General features: G+C 38.6%; 1 protein-coding gene across 11 annotated transcripts in view; it reads left to right on the forward strand.

Moving 5' to 3' along the window:
- The window catches only part of WDFY3 (WD repeat and FYVE domain containing 3), a 178362-nt gene that overhangs the window by 135548 nt on the left and 25073 nt on the right, over positions 1-17741 (forward strand). For 8 of the 11 annotated variants that reach the window (XM_075149959.1, XM_075149960.1, XM_075149961.1 and 5 more), the window contains 12 exons: positions 1119-1352; positions 3291-3390; positions 4934-5094; positions 5672-5901; positions 6751-6860; positions 7742-7924; positions 10267-10424; positions 11875-11952; positions 12942-13169; positions 13984-14037; positions 16427-16595; positions 16808-16971. In XM_075149959.1, coding sequence (XP_075006060.1) covers positions 1119-1352; positions 3291-3390; positions 4934-5094; positions 5672-5901; positions 6751-6860; positions 7742-7924; positions 10267-10424; positions 11875-11952; positions 12942-13169; positions 13984-14037; positions 16427-16595; positions 16808-16971 — 1869 coding nt within the window. The remainder of the gene's footprint in view (positions 1-1118; positions 1353-3290; positions 3391-4933; positions 5095-5671; positions 5902-6750; positions 6861-7741; positions 7925-10266; positions 10425-11874; positions 11953-12941; positions 13170-13983; positions 14038-16426; positions 16596-16807; positions 16972-17741) is intronic. The other 3 variants (XM_075149962.1, XM_075149963.1, XM_075149965.1) reach the window with 1 other exon arrangement.

The raw sequence follows: 17741 nt of genomic DNA on the forward strand, positions 1-17741 counted from the left end.
TAGAAGAGCCTTGTGTCTCTGAGCAGATTTTACTTTAACTACTAAGTCCCTTGAAACTTTGTGTAGCTGCCTGACAACTTGAGCTCTTTGCTGTTTGAGGGCTCTCTTGACTCCAAATCAGTTTGCTCCTCCAGCATTTCCCTCTGCCCGAATGTGTAGAACTAATCAATCCCTTATGAAAAAGATGAATAACAGCCAGGTTCCTGCAACAAAATGCTATAGCCCAAATTCAGCCTTGAGAGAAAATTCCTAACTGATTTTTCAACTTTTCTGAGATTGCCATTAAAACCAGAAGGACTACGTGTTCAGGCTTTTCTTCATTTCTTGCGAAAACTCTCCTACTGAAGCAGACCAAATGTTCAAAACGTTTGGTTACTTCACATGTAAGCTGGTGATGCAGTAAGCCTATTGAGGGAAATCATATTGTCTCCTCTTGCATTTGGAGGAGGGCGTTAGATAAAAACAGTTAGTGTTTTGGATCTGACAGCTTTCGTTACTGTTTGTGCTTTTGTTACAGTCCTCCTTAAGAGCTAGCCCCTCAAAGGTTCTTGTTTGCCAGAAACAGGAAAGCTGTACAGACCTTTTTTTTTTTTTTTTTTTTTTAAAGAGATTTTAGGAAACTGGCTTACCCATAACTGCGCTCTGATGAAGGTATTGTATTAAGAAAAGAAAAGACTTGGTTCCTTTTTTGTTTTCTGTCACGTAAGCTTCATAGCCTTTTTTAGTTGGCTTCTGTCTTGATTTTATTTTAACTGCTTCAGTTAATTTTTTCAAAACATTTCTTTTTTGCAATGAGAAAATTTATTTTTGTGAAGTATCTAGAAATTGCCCAGGTACTTCTTGTTGGTAAGTGAATATGAAATGTGATGTCTAGCTCATGTAACTCATGCAAGTCTTCACTGATTACTGTTTGCTTTGGGAATACGAAAGTAGGATTTGGATGTTTCTCCTGTTGTGTATTAGGGAACTGATCTTGAATATAGTAATCTTGTAAAAAGGCTTCTTAAGAAGCAAAATATGAAGTGAGTAGCCTTAGAAAGACAAGTAAAGAATAGAGTAGCAAACAGATTGCTGTTAATTTGCTGATCTCTAGAGTTTTAACATGCTGTTTTTCACAGGTCACTGATCTTGATGATGAAGTTGGGTCCCCAGCTGAAGAGTTTAAAGCCTTTGCAGCTGATTCTGGCATGAACAGGAGCCAATCAGAATACTGCAATGTTGGCACCAAGACATACCTAACCAACCATCCTGCCAAGAAGTTTGTGTTTGATTTCATGCGTGTGCTGATAATTGATAACTTATGTCTCACACCAGCCAGCAAGCAGACTCCGCTGGTAGATCTTCTGCTAGAGGTACAGTTTATTTGTTTTTTGTGTTTTGTTTTGTTTTTATTATTTGAACTTCCTGTGACACTTTATTCCCTAAAATGTTTTCCTGTACTACCTTTTGAAGTTAGAGGATGATGGCCTAGGATTCAGTAGAATCCTGTAAATTGTCATGAAATAAGAGGAAGAAAAAAAAAGGGAACAGTAGTGTCACATAAATAGTAGCTTGCTAGTCTTTAACAGCTTGGAAAAGCTAAGAAAGCAAATGCAGAGAGTTTATCTCAGCCTTCCGTTGAGAATGTTTTCTGGACTTCTCCCTGCCTGTCCCCCCCCAGCATTTGTATATATTGGTGACCATCTTGGGTGCTTGAGCTGACAGTCTGCATGCTGGTTACCTGGCTTTTTTCCTGCGGTGCTCTGTTCTCCCCCCCATGCCACAGCCCTCCTACCGCTTTTGTTTGTGGGCTCCTTAACTTCCATTTGGCCAGTCAAATGGCTGTGTTAGTTGCTGAGCACACTGTGTCAACGTTCTATTTCTATTTTGTGCTCACTTTAGAGAAGCCATAATCTTGTTTTGGCATCGTAGCCAATACCTCCTTTTGTCTGGAAACAAGTAGTGGATCACAACACTAGGTGTTCAACAACGCAGCATGAGAAATTGTAGCTTTCTTCAAGTGTTATTTTTGTGGAATATGATTCATTTGTTAAACACCTTTCAGACCATGACAGCTGTATTGGTTTTAAATTATATATTTTGAAAATATAAAATCCCTGCAAATCCCTGAAGAAATATTAAGGCTTCTGTTTTATTATATTAGATAAAAAGAAGTGGCAGACTATGGCACCATATGCTATAAAAATTCACAAAATAACTGTGTTCTCTTCCTATAAATTATCTTTTAAAGTTTGTGAAACCTGCAGAAAGCATCCTTCGGTTAATGGTGAGACAGGGAATGAGGAGTTCAGTTACTGTTTAACTTGCCCACACCTTCTTCAGACAATGTATTTTGAAACGTTCAGTTCATGTCAGTTCACATTCTCCCTTGACCTACCTATTTGTTACTTCGTCTATGCATTTCTGAGTCTCCCTGATTTTTTTTGATAGCTGCAGGAATTTTGGACTGTGCTTGTGTATTTCCTAACGAATTTCCTAGGGCAGTTGGGCATCTCTTTGCTGTCACAAAGCAAAAAATGAATTGTCAAGAGATGCAGTTATACACAAGCATCAGGAAGCATATTTGAGGCCATGTTCAATTGGTTGCAGTTGCTTTACTGCTGTTTTAATCTGTTATCACTCGTCAATGTTAATTACTGGCCCCTTAGCATAAACAGAGGACTGGGTATGTACACACTGCTAAACTGTTACGGCGCAAGACAAAGCAGGTTCACTTAATGTTATATTGCTTTCTAGGACTGTTTAAGTGGATCGTTCAGTTAGGTATGATTATGTATGCATTGAACAACACAAGATGATAAAGTGGTTTTCCCCTTTAAGTGCAAAGGCAATTAGAAAGGCTTAGCACATCCACCTATTATATGACTATACCAAGGCTGCTGTGGTAATATGCAGAACCACACATAAAAGTGATGATCAGCTTACATGTTTGATCTGTCCTGTTTACTCTTTTTTTACTGAAGGAGGTGACTATGTGAACTGAGGAGATCACAGTTTAACCATGCGCCTTTTCGGAATGTGTTCTTTTCTTGGCAGAAGATAAATTTACTGGATTTAAATAGGAATAATGCCTATTCTGTAACACTATGTACAGACAATGTATAATCGACGTGCATTCTTAAATTTTTAGATAGAGCCGACACTTTTTACTTGACACAGAATGTTAAAAGAAAAAAAAATACAGTTCATGGGAGCTGCGAAAAGAGAAGTTCACCTAGAACACCCTCCCCCTCCCTCTTTTTGCTCACTCAGAGTTATTCATTATCTTAACATTGTATTTCTTTTATCAGGCTTCCCCTGAAAGATCAACACGAACACAGCAGAAGGAGTTTCAGACGTACGTTTTGGATGGAGTGATGGACCACTTACTTGCAGCTGATGTTTTATTGGGTAATATAGCAAAGCGTAATTATCAATCTGTTGATTTGAGCTAAAGGTTTTGATTATTTAACTTTTTCTTTATTAGTGTCCTCTTTTGTTACAACTTGATTGTCTTTGCATTTTTTTCTTGCCCTTTTCTTTGCTTTGATGTGTAAATGGTGTTGCTGTGCTTGCATGTTCCCTGACTATCTCGATTGTGCCAAAGCTGTAGAATAGGTTATTAAAAAAAATATATGGGATGAATCTTTTGGATGTGTAAGCCAGACAAATTGCAATCACATCAAAAAGAACTGAAACTGGACCTTGCATCATTTCTCTTGTCCTTCTTGCCTTGGTAGAGGATCTAGAGCTTTTGTCAATTTATCATGGGTGGGACTTTGGTTTTTAAAAGTTAGCTTTCCATTTCCTCCTACTGTAGTTTTATTATGAATACAACACCCCAGGAAAAGCCTCTGGGATTAGCACTCCATTGATCCAGTTAATAAATGGACAGGAAGAGAATTAGAAGCTTGTAACTTGGATGTCTGACAGTGGGCTGTCCCACCAGAGCATGGATTTAGATGATCGTGAAGTGGCCTGTAGGAATATCACTGCTCAGGTGCCCAGTCTGTTTTCATGGTGGCATGCTGGACTTCCCAGGAGCTCTCGGTTTGCTCTATCTCTATCCTAGATGTCATGGGGCTGCATGCATTTCTGTTCAAATGTGCTTGGAAGGCTCCCTCTTTCTTGCCACAGCAATGATTTGTCTTTCTCTGCGTGCAGTGCATTAATAAAATAAATCCAGAATTGTGTTACATGAAGCTTTGGGTCAGGTTCTTAGAAGAGCTGCCTGCCCTTACAAGTACTTCTGTGCAGCCCGGGAGCAGGACTTTGGTTTTCCCCAGGCATTCCTTTTTCAAGGTTTTGCCAGTTTCCTCCAGGTGCGATGCTATCAGTTGCTTTATGTGCAGTTGGGGCAACAAGTGAAAAAATGTAGGTGAACTTCCAGCAAAATCAACACAACTGATGATGATTTTTTTTTAAATTATGGAAGCACTTGCACTTTTCAAGCTTCTTTTAATATAACTGGACTGACATTTACGTACACGCAGACACATGCAGTTGATGCCCATTGACTCTCAGTTTTATTGAACAAAGCACAGTGAAGGAGACATGATGCCAGCTGATATCACTTGTCATCTCAAGGTGTTTGAAAAAGTTATCTTTTTGAAAAAGTAAAAGCATAATTTAAAAAAGCTACAGGTGGTTCTGCAGCTCCAGTTGAAGAGGAGGACCATATATAAATACGATGCCTCGGGATTACAGGAGTACCATTTCTTCTGGACTCTTCCCTCCCCAGCCCCTCCGTGTTTTGGCCTTTGTCACTGTCAATTTCAAACGTTCGCTTACCATCAAAGTTCATTGTAGGGAAGCCTCGAGGTTTTAGCTTTTTCTTTGACTGAGTCTTTTTCTCTTTTGCAGAAGTCTAGAAAGCACAAACTAATGTGAATGTATTTATGCAGATGTGGTTTTTTTGATAAATGAAGAAAACTTCGGGGTTTTTGTTACCTAGGTGAGGATGCATCTCTGCCTATAACAAGTGGAGGAAGCTACCAAGTGCTGGTGAACAATGTGTTTTATTTTACACAGCGTGTGGTAGATAAGCTTTGGCAGGGCATGTTCAACAAAGAATCCAAACTTCTTGTGGACTTCATAATCCAGCTCATTGCACAGGTAATGATGTTCTTCTATTAGCCTGCTTGCGAAAACATTTTTGCAGGTTATGTTAAAATCCATGGAGTGATGTCACTAAACAACCTACTAGTGACACATGTCAGGTCAGCATAGAAGTACACTTTTCTTCCCCAGGCTTTCTCTCTTTTTATGGAGCTTCCCTAGCACATCTTGTCAGTGTGGAGTGCTTTAATATGGGGCAGTTGAGTAAAAACTGCTTTCATATGACATTATTTTTTAGAAATCTTCCAAAATAAACAACAAAATTTACCTCACGTGAATTTTGGGAAGCTTCCTAAATTTACCTTGACAATTTTGGGAAGCTTCCTCAAGCACTTTTATTGGAGATTGGTGGAAGACTTTTGCTGTTAGAAATCAGCAGCATCTTTGTAGATGTTAAAATTGTAAGTGTATTATCATGTAGTAATGTCATTTTGGTCCTTGAAATTAATGGATTTGATGCTTTTAGTAAAATACCGATTTTGAAAAATGAGCATGGGTCAATTCAGGGGAAGATTATCTGCCAGTAAATTGATTTTTTGCTTCTATCTGATCATGTTTTTTTATTTCACATCAGTCAAAAAGAAGATCTCAGGGACTATCGCTGGATGCTATTTATCACTGCCTGAACAGGACCATCTTGTATCAGTTCTCAAGGGCGCACAAAACTGTTCCTCAGCAAGTGGCTCTCCTTGATTCCCTAAGGGTCCTTACTGTGAACAGAAACTTAATTTTGGGACCTGGAAATCATGATCAAGAGTTCATCAGTTGCCTAGCTCACTGTTTGATTAATCTGCACGTGGGAAGGTAAATATCTCAGACGGAAGTTCATTCCAGAACCAGGGCTGTGAAGTATTAAAATCACCTGTTCGCTCTCAGCAATGACACTCACCTTGCGAATAAGTCAGCAAATTCTGGATAACTGTTTATAACTTTCCAGCCACTTACACGAGCAAGCGTAAGTGATTCATTTTGAAACAAAATTAAGTTTGAAGAGCCCAGGTATAGACAACATTCTTACCTCCTTTTACAGAGGTATTTTAAAATACTGACACAAGTGCTTATCTAACCTTTTTGTTGTTACGCTTTGATAATTTGAAATGTTCTCAAGGTAGAAAGAAACACTGGTGCTAAGTAATTAATAGTCAAAGAGGTCTGTCACTAGATTTATTGTCTATTGAATCATTCCATATAAATTCCGTATCTTAGTACTTGGATGTATAGCATTGAATGAGTCCAGTCAGGCATTAAATCAGATGCCCATGACAAATGCTGTCGACACCCGCTTTTCTGCATTGCTGCAAATGCCTGCCTGGCATTTTCAATTTTTCTTTCCAAAAAGATGTACGATTTGTGTTTCATGCAAAGACATTTGGGAAGCATCAGCAGCAGAAACCCTAATGTTCTCCATTTGTGGCCTCGGCTGTTTTGTGTTTCTTCAAATATTACTGTGTTCCTTCAGCAACATCAGTGTCCATGGCGTGTCATTTTTTCATAAACCTTCAGTTCAGCTTGTGACCACAGTTTATCAGAACTCAAGTGGACAGAAGTGAAGATATGTTGTTGTAGGAGCACATATTAATATTTGGGAAGGGAATCAAATGCTTTAGTGTGTATTTTTTTTCTGGTTGTTGTTAATTCATTGTGTATTTGTAGCAATGTTGATGGGTTTGGATTGGAAGCAGAAGCCAGGATGACAACTTGGCACATTATGATCCCCTCTGATATAGAACCAGATGGAGTCTACAATCAAGATGTCAGCGAAGGTAATCTGAGAGTGACAAAGCCACAGATGTCTGCTGATGCCACTTCTGTATTGTCATCACTAATCTTTTACCCCAGTTACTCTTAGGGCTGGGGGTGTGTGTGTATAACAGTATATAAAAAATAGATAAAAAACCACTTAGAAATACCCAGACAGACATATTCAGGATAAGTTACTGTTCTGTTAAAATAGCAAGAGCTCTTCATTGTTTTCTGGACACATACCAGAATTAGAAATACTGCTTTATATGCACTGAGTTGAATGCAATAGAAATGGGTCATTTTAAGTGTGCACCATGGTTTTGTATCAGCTGGATCTTAGATGAGCATAGATAAGAAATAATTGGTATAAGCTGTAAAATTACTATTCAGTGGCATCCTCAGGATCTTTCACTCAAAGGAAATTTATGAACTAGCTGTGGAAGAAAGGATTCAGTGATTTCCCTCCCCCCCCCTCCCCCCCCCCCCCTTACATGTATATATTTAATATTTTTGCAGGTGTGTACTTACGCACAGAGTCACATCTAAAAACATTAACGTGTAATGTATGTGTGGAATTATATATGTGTATGTAGACATATACTTCTATAAGATTTTTTTGAATCTCATTTTGTTAATAGATGGATGCGGGAGAAGAATCACAAATAATTAGAGCTGGTGTTTCAGATTCACAGAGAAAAAATTGCCAAAATTAACTGTTAGATACTTTCTGATAGCATATAAATGGCAAAAAAAACCAATCTGGCCAAAGGCATTTCACAAGTCATGCAAGAGGGCAAGAAACTAGAGTATAATTGCACAAATTATTCAGTTCACAACTGTAAAAATACCAATTCTATAAGCACTGTGGAGAGCTGCTGTTTGTGATCTTGTACCTATGCAGGTCGCCAGCTTCTTTTAAAAGCCATAAACAGAGTGTGGACAGAGCTGATCCATAGTAAAAAGCAAGTTTTAGAAGAAGTTTTCAAAGTGACGCTACCTGTCAATGATCGTGGCCAAGTAGATATAACTGTTGCAAGACCTTTTATTGAGGAAGCAAGTTTAAAGTGTTGGCAAAATCATTTGGGTAAGTGTAACTGAGGATTTATCTGTCCTGAACGGTAGATTTCCCTGAAGTGAACCATATGCACTGGATGTTTTAATATGGGCTTAGCTTTTGTGTAGTGGTAAGTACTCTAAACTGTCACCGTTTAACATCTCTCATTCAGAAACTGTACCGTGTATAGCATATACTTACATTCCACTGCGCACAGGACCTTTATTTAACACTGTCGGTGGTCTCAACAACATCCTGTGTTTGTGAGTCAGTGCGCACCTAATAGCGTCTTGTGGATTACAGTGATGGAATCATTTAACTCCTTCCCATGAACACTTGGATTGGGGTGACCTGTGTTACCATTCTCCAGATTGGATGTGCCAGGCAGGGAGGGGGACCCCTCGAGCATGTCTGGGCACAATGTGCAAACTCTCGGTCTGGTGATACGATTGGAAATGTGTGAGTGAGCAGTCCTTCCCTAGCAGCAGTGATACTATGACTTCTTCTTGGCTAGGAAATCTGGTCAGCATAGGAAGCAGCTTTGCAGGAAAAGGACCTGGGAATCCTGGTGAACAACAAGTTAAGCACAAGTTAGCTCTGTGCCCGTGTAATAAAGAAGACAAACTGTTGCTGGACTGAATTAGCGAGAGTTTAGACAGCAGATAAGAAAGTTCCATAGACAAGAGTCCTTTGATGATTACACGGCTCTTAAAGTAATTGTCCTGGTTTCGGCTGGGATAGAGTTAAATTTCTTCCTAGTGCTGTGTTTTGGATTTAGTATGAGAAGAATGTTGATAACACACTCATGTTTTCAGTTGTTGCTAAGTATTCACTCAAGGACAGCTTCCATGCTACAAGCAGAGGCTGGGAGGGAGCACAGCCAGGACAGCCAGCCCAGCTAGCCAACGGGATATTCCATACCATGTGACGTCATGCTCAGTATATGAATGGTAGGCCTGATCCAGGAAGTAGCAATCGCTACTTGGTTATCGGTCAGCGCGGGTGGTGAGCAATTGCATTGTGCATCACTCATTTTGTATATTCTATCATTATCATTATTATTTTCCCTTTTCTGTTCTATTAAACTGTCTCTATCTCAACCTGCGAGTTTTACTCACTCTTACCCTTCCGATTCTTTCCCCGTCCCACTGCGGTGGGGGGGGAGAGTGAGCGAGCGGCTGTGTGGTATTTGGCTGCCTGCCAGGTTAAACCACGACAGTAATTGAGGTTAACCTGGATGTACAGAAAGCATTTTTGGAAACTTGGAATTTGCAGTCTTTGTATTTCTAGATATGCTTTGTCCCTGACTGATGTTTGCTCAAGTTTCCAGTATCTCACTGATAGTCAGTATATTTGCAGAAATGTTTTGAGTAGAGTGAAGGATCTTTGGAGTAATTATTGCTATAAGAAAGTAGTAGTGGTTTTAAAAGAAGAAAAAGAAAGCTCAGAGGTGGAGTGAATTAAAGAAACAGTGAGGAACGTGAGCATGTACTTTCCAAATCAAAGATAACTGACATACTGTACAATCCATTAGCTGAATATCGGGAGAACATTAAACTGTTGAGAGAGTTGAAAACTAAGCTGTGATTTTTTTTTTACTTCAATTTTAAAGTAAGCACACCAGTCTTCTGGACTTGACTATCAACTGGGATGGTTGTAGGCGCACAAAAAGGTGCAGTAGGCCCACCTAGCTTCTCCGCTCAGTACAGTGTACTTTTGCTGCCATATTGGTTAGTGGGGTCATATTGTAGCTCCTTTTTGGGTAGAGATACGGTGCTCAGCTGCATTTTTTTCACTAGCATCTACTGTTTATAACATAAATGATATAAATTCTGTTATCGTTGTAACTGTTTTGAGAAGAAAATATTTCTCCAGACGCTGTCTTCCTTCTTTGGAATGCCCACTTGTTCTTTAAGGGATGTAAATCAGCAAAATTAAAGTTGGTGGGGTGGAGGGAGGCTAGGTGATGATTTTGTTTATACGTAGCTCGTTTTCACCTCTTCAGATGAGGACAGAATTCATAGCTCATGGACCCCGATTTTGATAATCGATAAAAGGAGTAACAAATCTGTTTGTCATGCTTCATTTCAAAATGCAAGCAATTCCCAGATTTCACCTGGGGATCTTTCCTCATACAAGTCATGAATGTTTGACATGAATGCGAGTGCTGCTGAGCACTCTTAAAACAAACAAATAACAACAAAAAACCCCAAACAAGCAAAAAAACCACACCACCACCACCCCCCAATCCCCAAAACACCCACCTTTTTAAAGCAGCAGAAAAGGTTATTCTATATAAAAAAACAACTATGAGGGAAGGGAGAAAAACCCCACCTAAAAAGTGCTCCCAACTCTTTCTCTTTGTTTTTCAGCTCATGAGAAAAAATGCATCAGTAGAGGGGAGGCTTTGGTTCCAACCACACAGTCCAAACTTTCACGAGTTAGCAGTGGGTTCGGCCTCTCTAAACTAACTGGTTCCAGGAGAAACCGCAAGGAGAGTGGGCTCAGTAAACACAACCTCTCTACACAGGTAATTCCTGTCAATTAATAACACGCAATCTAAAATCCAGCAATGTATGTTCAGGGTTTGTGGTAAATATCCCAATGTAAGGAATCCTGCGGAATGTGAAGTGATATCTGGTGCTTGGTTTTCCCCTTTTTGAATATCCAGACTGGGCATCTTGCTTCTGCATGTCCTAATCTAGTAGGTACATCTGCATATCTGTAACATTAAGCCAAGAGTTAAATTCTTTGGTTTTGGTGAGACTGCTCAGCTGCTTCTGGTTACATGTATGCTTTATTGCTTTGCCAGTCTGCGTCTTAAATTCAGTTTGCAACACTGCTCTGAAATGGAAGCTGTGAGATAGATGCTTGTCCTTTTTCCCATCCTGCCCCCAAAATGATGTGGTTTAGCAAAATCCTTGTATATATGACTAAACAAATGCTGCTTTGCGCTCTTTTTATTGTACTAGAGGAGAGTTCAGCAAAACAATATGTGATGGTAGAACTGGACATTGGCTTTACAAACCTGCCTGTTTAAAAAAACCCAATAAAATCTAAAAAAAAGTTAGACCAGAGTAGTGCAGGAGTGGTGCTCTCAGTAGGACAGTACCTGGTGGGGCATTGCAAGGAGTTAGTATGAAGTATTTGAGGCATTGAAAACAAAGGAAAGAGAGGAGTTTGAAAGTTTTGGAGGATTGAGTTCTTACTGTATTTAGCACTTGAAACATTGGGGAGATGTTGGGTCAAAGGGGGCAGGTGTATTCCTGTTACGAGGAAATGTATAACTTCTGTTGACTTAATCAGGAGTTATTTGCGTCCTGTGAAAAAAATACGTTGCCAGTTCTCTTACTGATCTGAAAATTACTCAGTGGCTTTGATAAAATAAAGAATTCTCAGTGCTCGCAGTCCTTTTCCTGGTGAGCAGGCATGCACATTAAAATGAAAAGGAAGAAACTCACGAACAGCTGACAGGAACAGTTACTGGCTGTATCGGTAGAGGGAGCAATAAGTGAAAACAGGTATATTGCAATACAGGGTGAGGAGTGCTGGGTGTCTTGAGGAATTTCCAACAAACTAGGCAGCATCCACAAACTATTACTTAAAAGAAAATAGGGAAAAGTAATAATATTTGTCAGTGCCAATCTTGGGCTGTTTGGGAATGTTCTGTCATGTGTTTGGAATATTTTCTAAACGTTTGCCAGTTTCTTTTGAAGGATATTCCTATACATGAATTTACTGCCTTTAAAAAAAAAAAAAAACACAAAAAACAAAAACAAAACAAAAAAAAAAAAGAAGAAAACAAAACAAAACCTTAAATACTGTTGCATGCAGTAGTTTGAAATTCATCATCTAAGTAATTTTTTTTAAGAAACTATCCTTTGTGAGCAAGTTTAGCAAGGTGATATATTCACAGGCTTTTCATTCAAACAAAACCTGCTTTTATAAAATGTCATTCTGTCCTCTTACCTTTGTATTAGGAAATTTCCCAGTGGATGTTTACTCACATTGCAGTGGTTCGAGACCTGGTTGATATGCAGTATAAGGAATATCAAGAGGTATGGTTCAGAGGATTGATTACCTGACACTGATATTTTGACCTGTTAGGTTATACCGATCCCGTTTCTCAATATGGGGCTTGTAAAATATTAGATTGTCATTGGTGAAATGCTTGAATGTTTAGGTACAGTTGTTATTTTAAAGGTATTTTTAAATCAATCAAATAAACTCATTTTGATCTGGTTGTAGATGAAAACTTTTGTAGCAATATTACATAAGTTAAATCTTAATTTTTTTCAAGAAGCTTAAATAGTCTTTCCTTAGAAGTGTTTTTTTAAAAAAAAAAAAAAAAAAGAGAGATTGGAAATATGCTAGAATATGCTGTCTTTCTAAAACATTGTAGAGAAACTTAAGAGGAGATGCGGAGCAGCATTGGGTACAAACACTATTATATAACACAAAGAAAATTTTATGGTACCTTTCCCAAATCATGCAGCGATAGAAAGTGGCTGCTCTATGCCTTCCAGAATGAAATCATTGCACCCTGCGGTTTCTTCAAACTAGTTTGGTTCAAACTAGTTGCTGAGCTGCGTGCTATAAATCTTAGGAAATCAGCTTCCGAGAGAAACAAGTCATTGAAAGCAATTAGTTAAAAAAAAACAACCACCAAACTTTCCTTCATTTAACTTCTCTCTCCAGTGTAAATGCAAGCAGGGAAGGCCTCCAGAACAATTTTTGTTTTCATTCTTAAAATCAGTGGATTAGTGTTACATTTCTTTCATATTTGCCATTTAGAAATACATTCAACTAACAATACAAACCAAAAGCAGAGCTTTTTCCTTCTTTTTTTTTCCTTTTTTGTTGGAATATGAACCCTGCTTTTATGGTAACTGACACTGGAAATCTCATTAAGGTGTACTAGAAAATGCTACTAGAATTATGAATGATTACACGTTTTTCTGTAATGTAGTGAAAATGTCTCTGCTCACATCAGAGAAATGCTTAAAAGCATCACTCCTGATGCATATACAAATGTCTTTGTATTCAGCGTCAGCAGAATGCATTAAAATACGTGACAGAAGAGTGGTCTCAAATTGAATATGAGTTACTTCGAGAGCGAGGTTTGTGGGGTCCCCCCATTGGCTCTCATCTTGACAAGTGGATGTTGGAGATGACTGAGGGTCCCTGCAGAATGAGGAAGAAGATGGTGCGAAATGACATGTTTTATACTCAGTATCCCTATATGCCTGAAGCTGAGCAAGAAACAAACTTGCTGGTAAGTATTCAGAATTTAGTGATAAGTAATTTTATGCCCTGTTGTAAAATCTGTGATTTTTTTAATAAGTTTTTCTTAAGAAATGTGTTTTAACCTGTCGGTATTACCTGGTATCCTAAATGGTTGGTAAGGTCCAGTTGTTCCTCATAGCATATTTAGGGAAGGGACGAATCACTTTGCTCAAAATTAAGTGAACTCGAAGACTAGCAATTGCAGCATAAGATGAGGTGTGCTTGCATCAACTAAGTGATCACGCCAGTGAACAGCAGAGGCATCTTCACAAGGCTCCAGAAGCTGAGGAGTACCATAACTATGGGAGGTTTCAGTCTGAGTTCTCGGCCTTATGCTAGATAATGTGGTAAACAGTGATCTGAAAAAAAAAGGGAAAGGCAAGCAGGCTACAGGCCTTGGTTTGGGTGCATTTGTGAAATATACTTTCATCTGTCCGCAAATATGAATGTGGGTTGTGTAGCAGAAATGCACATGGCCTTTGAAAGCTTGGCAGTTAGTTCCTGTTAATTTTGGAACACCGTTTTTAAGAAATGGAGCAGTCTTTATTGTGTCTTTCTAGGCATGCGTGTATGCATGCAGGATTTTTTTCCTCGAATTAAGCATGAGTGTCAAAGTACTTAAAACAAGCAAACAAAAAATAGCATTCAACCAGTTTTAAACCATTAGGTATATTTGCTTGCAATCTGACACACAACAGCTGTAGTGACAGCCTAATTCACATGAAGTGGAGAACATGCCATCATACATTCTTCTCAAAAGTGTTCTTTCTCTGATGCTTATATAATTGATGCCCTGTTTTCAGTCTGACTTCTCAGGTAGACTTCCTGAGACATCTGATGATACCATTCCTCAAAAGGTAAAGAAACAAGTACACTGACTGAAAGAATGTAAAATAAATACGACTTTTTTTCCTCCTGCATGTTAGGCAATCTTAACAAGGCTTCTACGTTTGGCTTTCAACTTGCTCTTTCAGTAAATATTTCCAGGCGTAAAGGTTTTTTCAGTAATCACGTTAGAAGGTGTTACTGTGCTCTTCTCAACCTTCACCTAATAAAACTTTCTGTAGATCTTACCTTCTTTGCTGCACACTAACAGGCTGTGTTGGGCTGTGCTATCACTGTTCTCACTGTGTGAAGTGTTGTGGCTTTGGGATCTGAACTAATGGTCGGTGGAACATGTTTAGTAATGGGCAACACGATCACTTGGAAGCATTTACTGGGAAAGTAAGTGTTTCTTTCTAAGAGAGGCTCTGGTGAGGAGATTTTTCCTTTTTGGTCATAATGGGCTGTAACAGGCCTACTTTTGTTAGAGCCCAGATTAATTTTGTCTTAGGTGACTCTTCTCCTCATTTTTACTATTAATGAAACATATACATTTGTTCAAAAAACGTGAATACTGCCTTGAAAATAACAGACTACTTCGGAAGCGGCTGCTCTGCGAGCATTTCAGTATTATGCTGCTTATCTGTTAATTACATTTGCAGTCTTGCCCATCACTAAGTACAATGTGTAATGTGCGTTCACTCGTTTTGAATTACATTCAACAGTAAACTAATGTGTATAAATGAAAGTAATTACATTATACAGAATATCTAATATAAATTGTTACTGTTTTCCTTTCTTCACGCTAGCAGTGCTAGTTAGGAATTCTCTTTGTAGGTTATACATAAGTTGTATCCACAGAGGTTTTAAACATCATTTAAGTGGCATTTTTGTGGTGATAAGGAGTGAAGACTTAGTTGAACATAAGTGAGCAAAGTAGATCACAGTGCCTTAAATTTTTGATTTTGGGGGCAGCCAATTTGACCTGAAATAATAAATCTCCATGTTGCTGATCTTAATCTCTTTGTCATCCCGAGCATCCACTTGTAATAAAGCTAGTTTGATTTTATGCGTCATTTAGTTTCCCACTATACTATCATACAGATGAACAAAAAAAAAAAAAACTTCAAAAACTTTTTAAAAAATCACATTTTATGTATTTCCAGTTATTACTGCAGAAGTGGATAAGGGAAAATCTTGACTGAAATGGCAGTGATATTCTACAATTCTACATAATGTAAAGTATTGAACTGGATTTATAATAATAATAATAATATTATTTTGTGGTTATCTCAACCTAATTTTGTAATTCATGGGAAATAATGCTACAAAACAACAAAAAAATTGTGATGGAGAACTGAACACATTCACAAAACTTTCTAGAGTTTGAGGGTGGGGTTAAACAGTAATCAGAGAAGAAAATTATCAACCACAGTATAAAATCAATGGGTTTTCATCCACCCATGTGCATCAGTGTGTTTTCATTTCGGAAAGGCTCTTGACTCTTTAATACCTCTTTTATCTTAACCTGTATCTCCTGTGATCATTCTGACCTATTTATTGTCCTTATTTAGTTCTTACTTCTGTTTTGAATGTTACCTCCATAATCAAGTGAGGAACATAAGAATTAGCCTGTGGTGAGGGACGGGATGGACAAAGAAGAAAACAAAAACAAAAAACCAACAAAACCAAAAACCCCCACAAAAAAAAACCTCAACAAAACCAACCCAAACAAAACAAACCAAAAAAACCCCAAAACCAAAAAAACACCACGACACCACCATAATGAAATGTATCCTAATCCGTTGTTGTCACGCAAACGGTGCTCGAAGCATTACTTCGTACTCTTGTGCCAATCTCCTGCCTACAAACCGTCAGAATCTTTACTAAAAAAGAAACAATTGAATTAATTAAGAATTTCTGAGCCTTAAAGCCAGTCCCTGTCTGCTTTTAGTTCATATCAACTTCCACATACCTATATCTTTCCTTGAGGCAATTTTTTATTACAACTATTGCCTAGCAAAGAAGTCAGCTGGCTGACGAATAAACTGCATATGTTGTAGGGAGTTATGAAAGACGATAAAATGGCTGTCTGATCTATCAATCTTAAGCACAAGTATCCCAGCCTTTTGTGACAATTTATAACATACTGGCCACACTACTTATTTCCCATGTTGTAGGTTTATCTGCAGGCATTTCTGCAACCCCATTATTACTTGAGTGGCTGAATATAGCTCCCTTGCAAATTAGCTGACAGATTAGATCTACCGAAGAGTCTCTGTTTCTGTGTGTGTTGGTGTATGACTGAGCACGCACAAAACACTTGATGGGCATGCACTGTGCTGCACACAGTATTCCTGGAACATGTTCACTGAAGTGAGTGAGGAGTTGACTGACCAAGCCATTTCTTCAATTATTTCTAAGAAACCTGCTCGTTACCGAAGAGCTATAAGTTATGACAGTAAGGAGTACTACATGCGCCTGGCTTCTGGAAACCCTGCGGTCTTTCAGGATGCTATAGAAGAGAATACAGTGGGGGAAACAACTCAGCAGGAGCCAGAACACGGGGAGGACACTATTGCAAGAGTCAAAGGTTAGATCATTTGTTTTGTCCTGAACCATTTTCTTTAAGTTTATCTGCCTTTATATCTTCTCATGCATTTGCATTAAGGTAAGCATAAGGATCCTGTAGGACTCTTGTTTTTCTGTCTTAGCATTGGATCAGTAATTTCAAAGTTCAATAGGTTTTGTGAAGTGAATTTTTTGTCAGGTTTTTATTTATCTATCTCTGTTCTTCTTTTCCAGGCCTGGTGAAGCCTCCCCTGAAACGATCTCGCTCTGCTCCTGATGGAGGAGATGATGAGAACCAGGACCAATCGCAGGATCAAATTGTTGAGGGGAGTTCAATTGACGAAGAGGAGAAGACTGACAATACAACTTTGCTTCGACTTCTCGAAGAAGGAGAGAAGGTACTGTGTACTTCAAACACATTAAGCACTGACTGTATTGGAATTTCTGCATTACGTGTACCAAGCATGAATAAATGTCCTAAATACCTTCCCTGATCTACAGCTAAATTTGCTTAATATTTTGTCAGCTTCTTCCTTGAAACCAAATGTGTGCTCTGGTTCAAAGACATACTGAGCTGAAAACCCTGTACCAGAAACATTCTTTTTCTTTCCTTCTGCCTGCTAGGGAAAAAAGAACCTGTCCTGAAATGAAAGGTGCGAGCTATCCCATGCTTGGATTATTATCCTGTCGGCTTAATGAGTCCGGACAGAAAATATATGTTGAAAATATAAATACTGATCTTGGCAGACTGTCTATAATTAATTCTTCCCTTCCTTAGAATGAAAAACCTTGATAACTACTGTTTTATCCCCAAGAACAATGTTGAATGACCATGCTGCATATTTGGTATTTCAGACTTTGTCTGTCTGAAGTATACCAGTAAATACATTTGTGATCATAGTCGAGTGGGCTACAGGTTCTAAAATATGCTCAAGAAGCATGGTGCGAGTGGATAAGTTGGTAAATACATAAATCTATATCATACAGAGGAGGCTTTATTTAACTCCCTTCCCAATTGCTAATCGCAGGCGTTAGGTATATCTCTGATTAAGGGGGGAAATAGCAGAATTTTTGCTGTATCTGCAAGTGATAAAGCAGTGTCTGGGGCTTGTTCTGACAAAGCAACGGTCTGAGCCTGAGCTTGTTAACCTGCTCTTGCTGAGTGTCT

Source organism: Calonectris borealis, chromosome 4 (genome assembly GCF_964195595.1).
Source record: "Calonectris borealis chromosome 4, bCalBor7.hap1.2, whole genome shotgun sequence".
Taxonomy (NCBI): domain Eukaryota; kingdom Metazoa; phylum Chordata; class Aves; order Procellariiformes; family Procellariidae; genus Calonectris; species Calonectris borealis.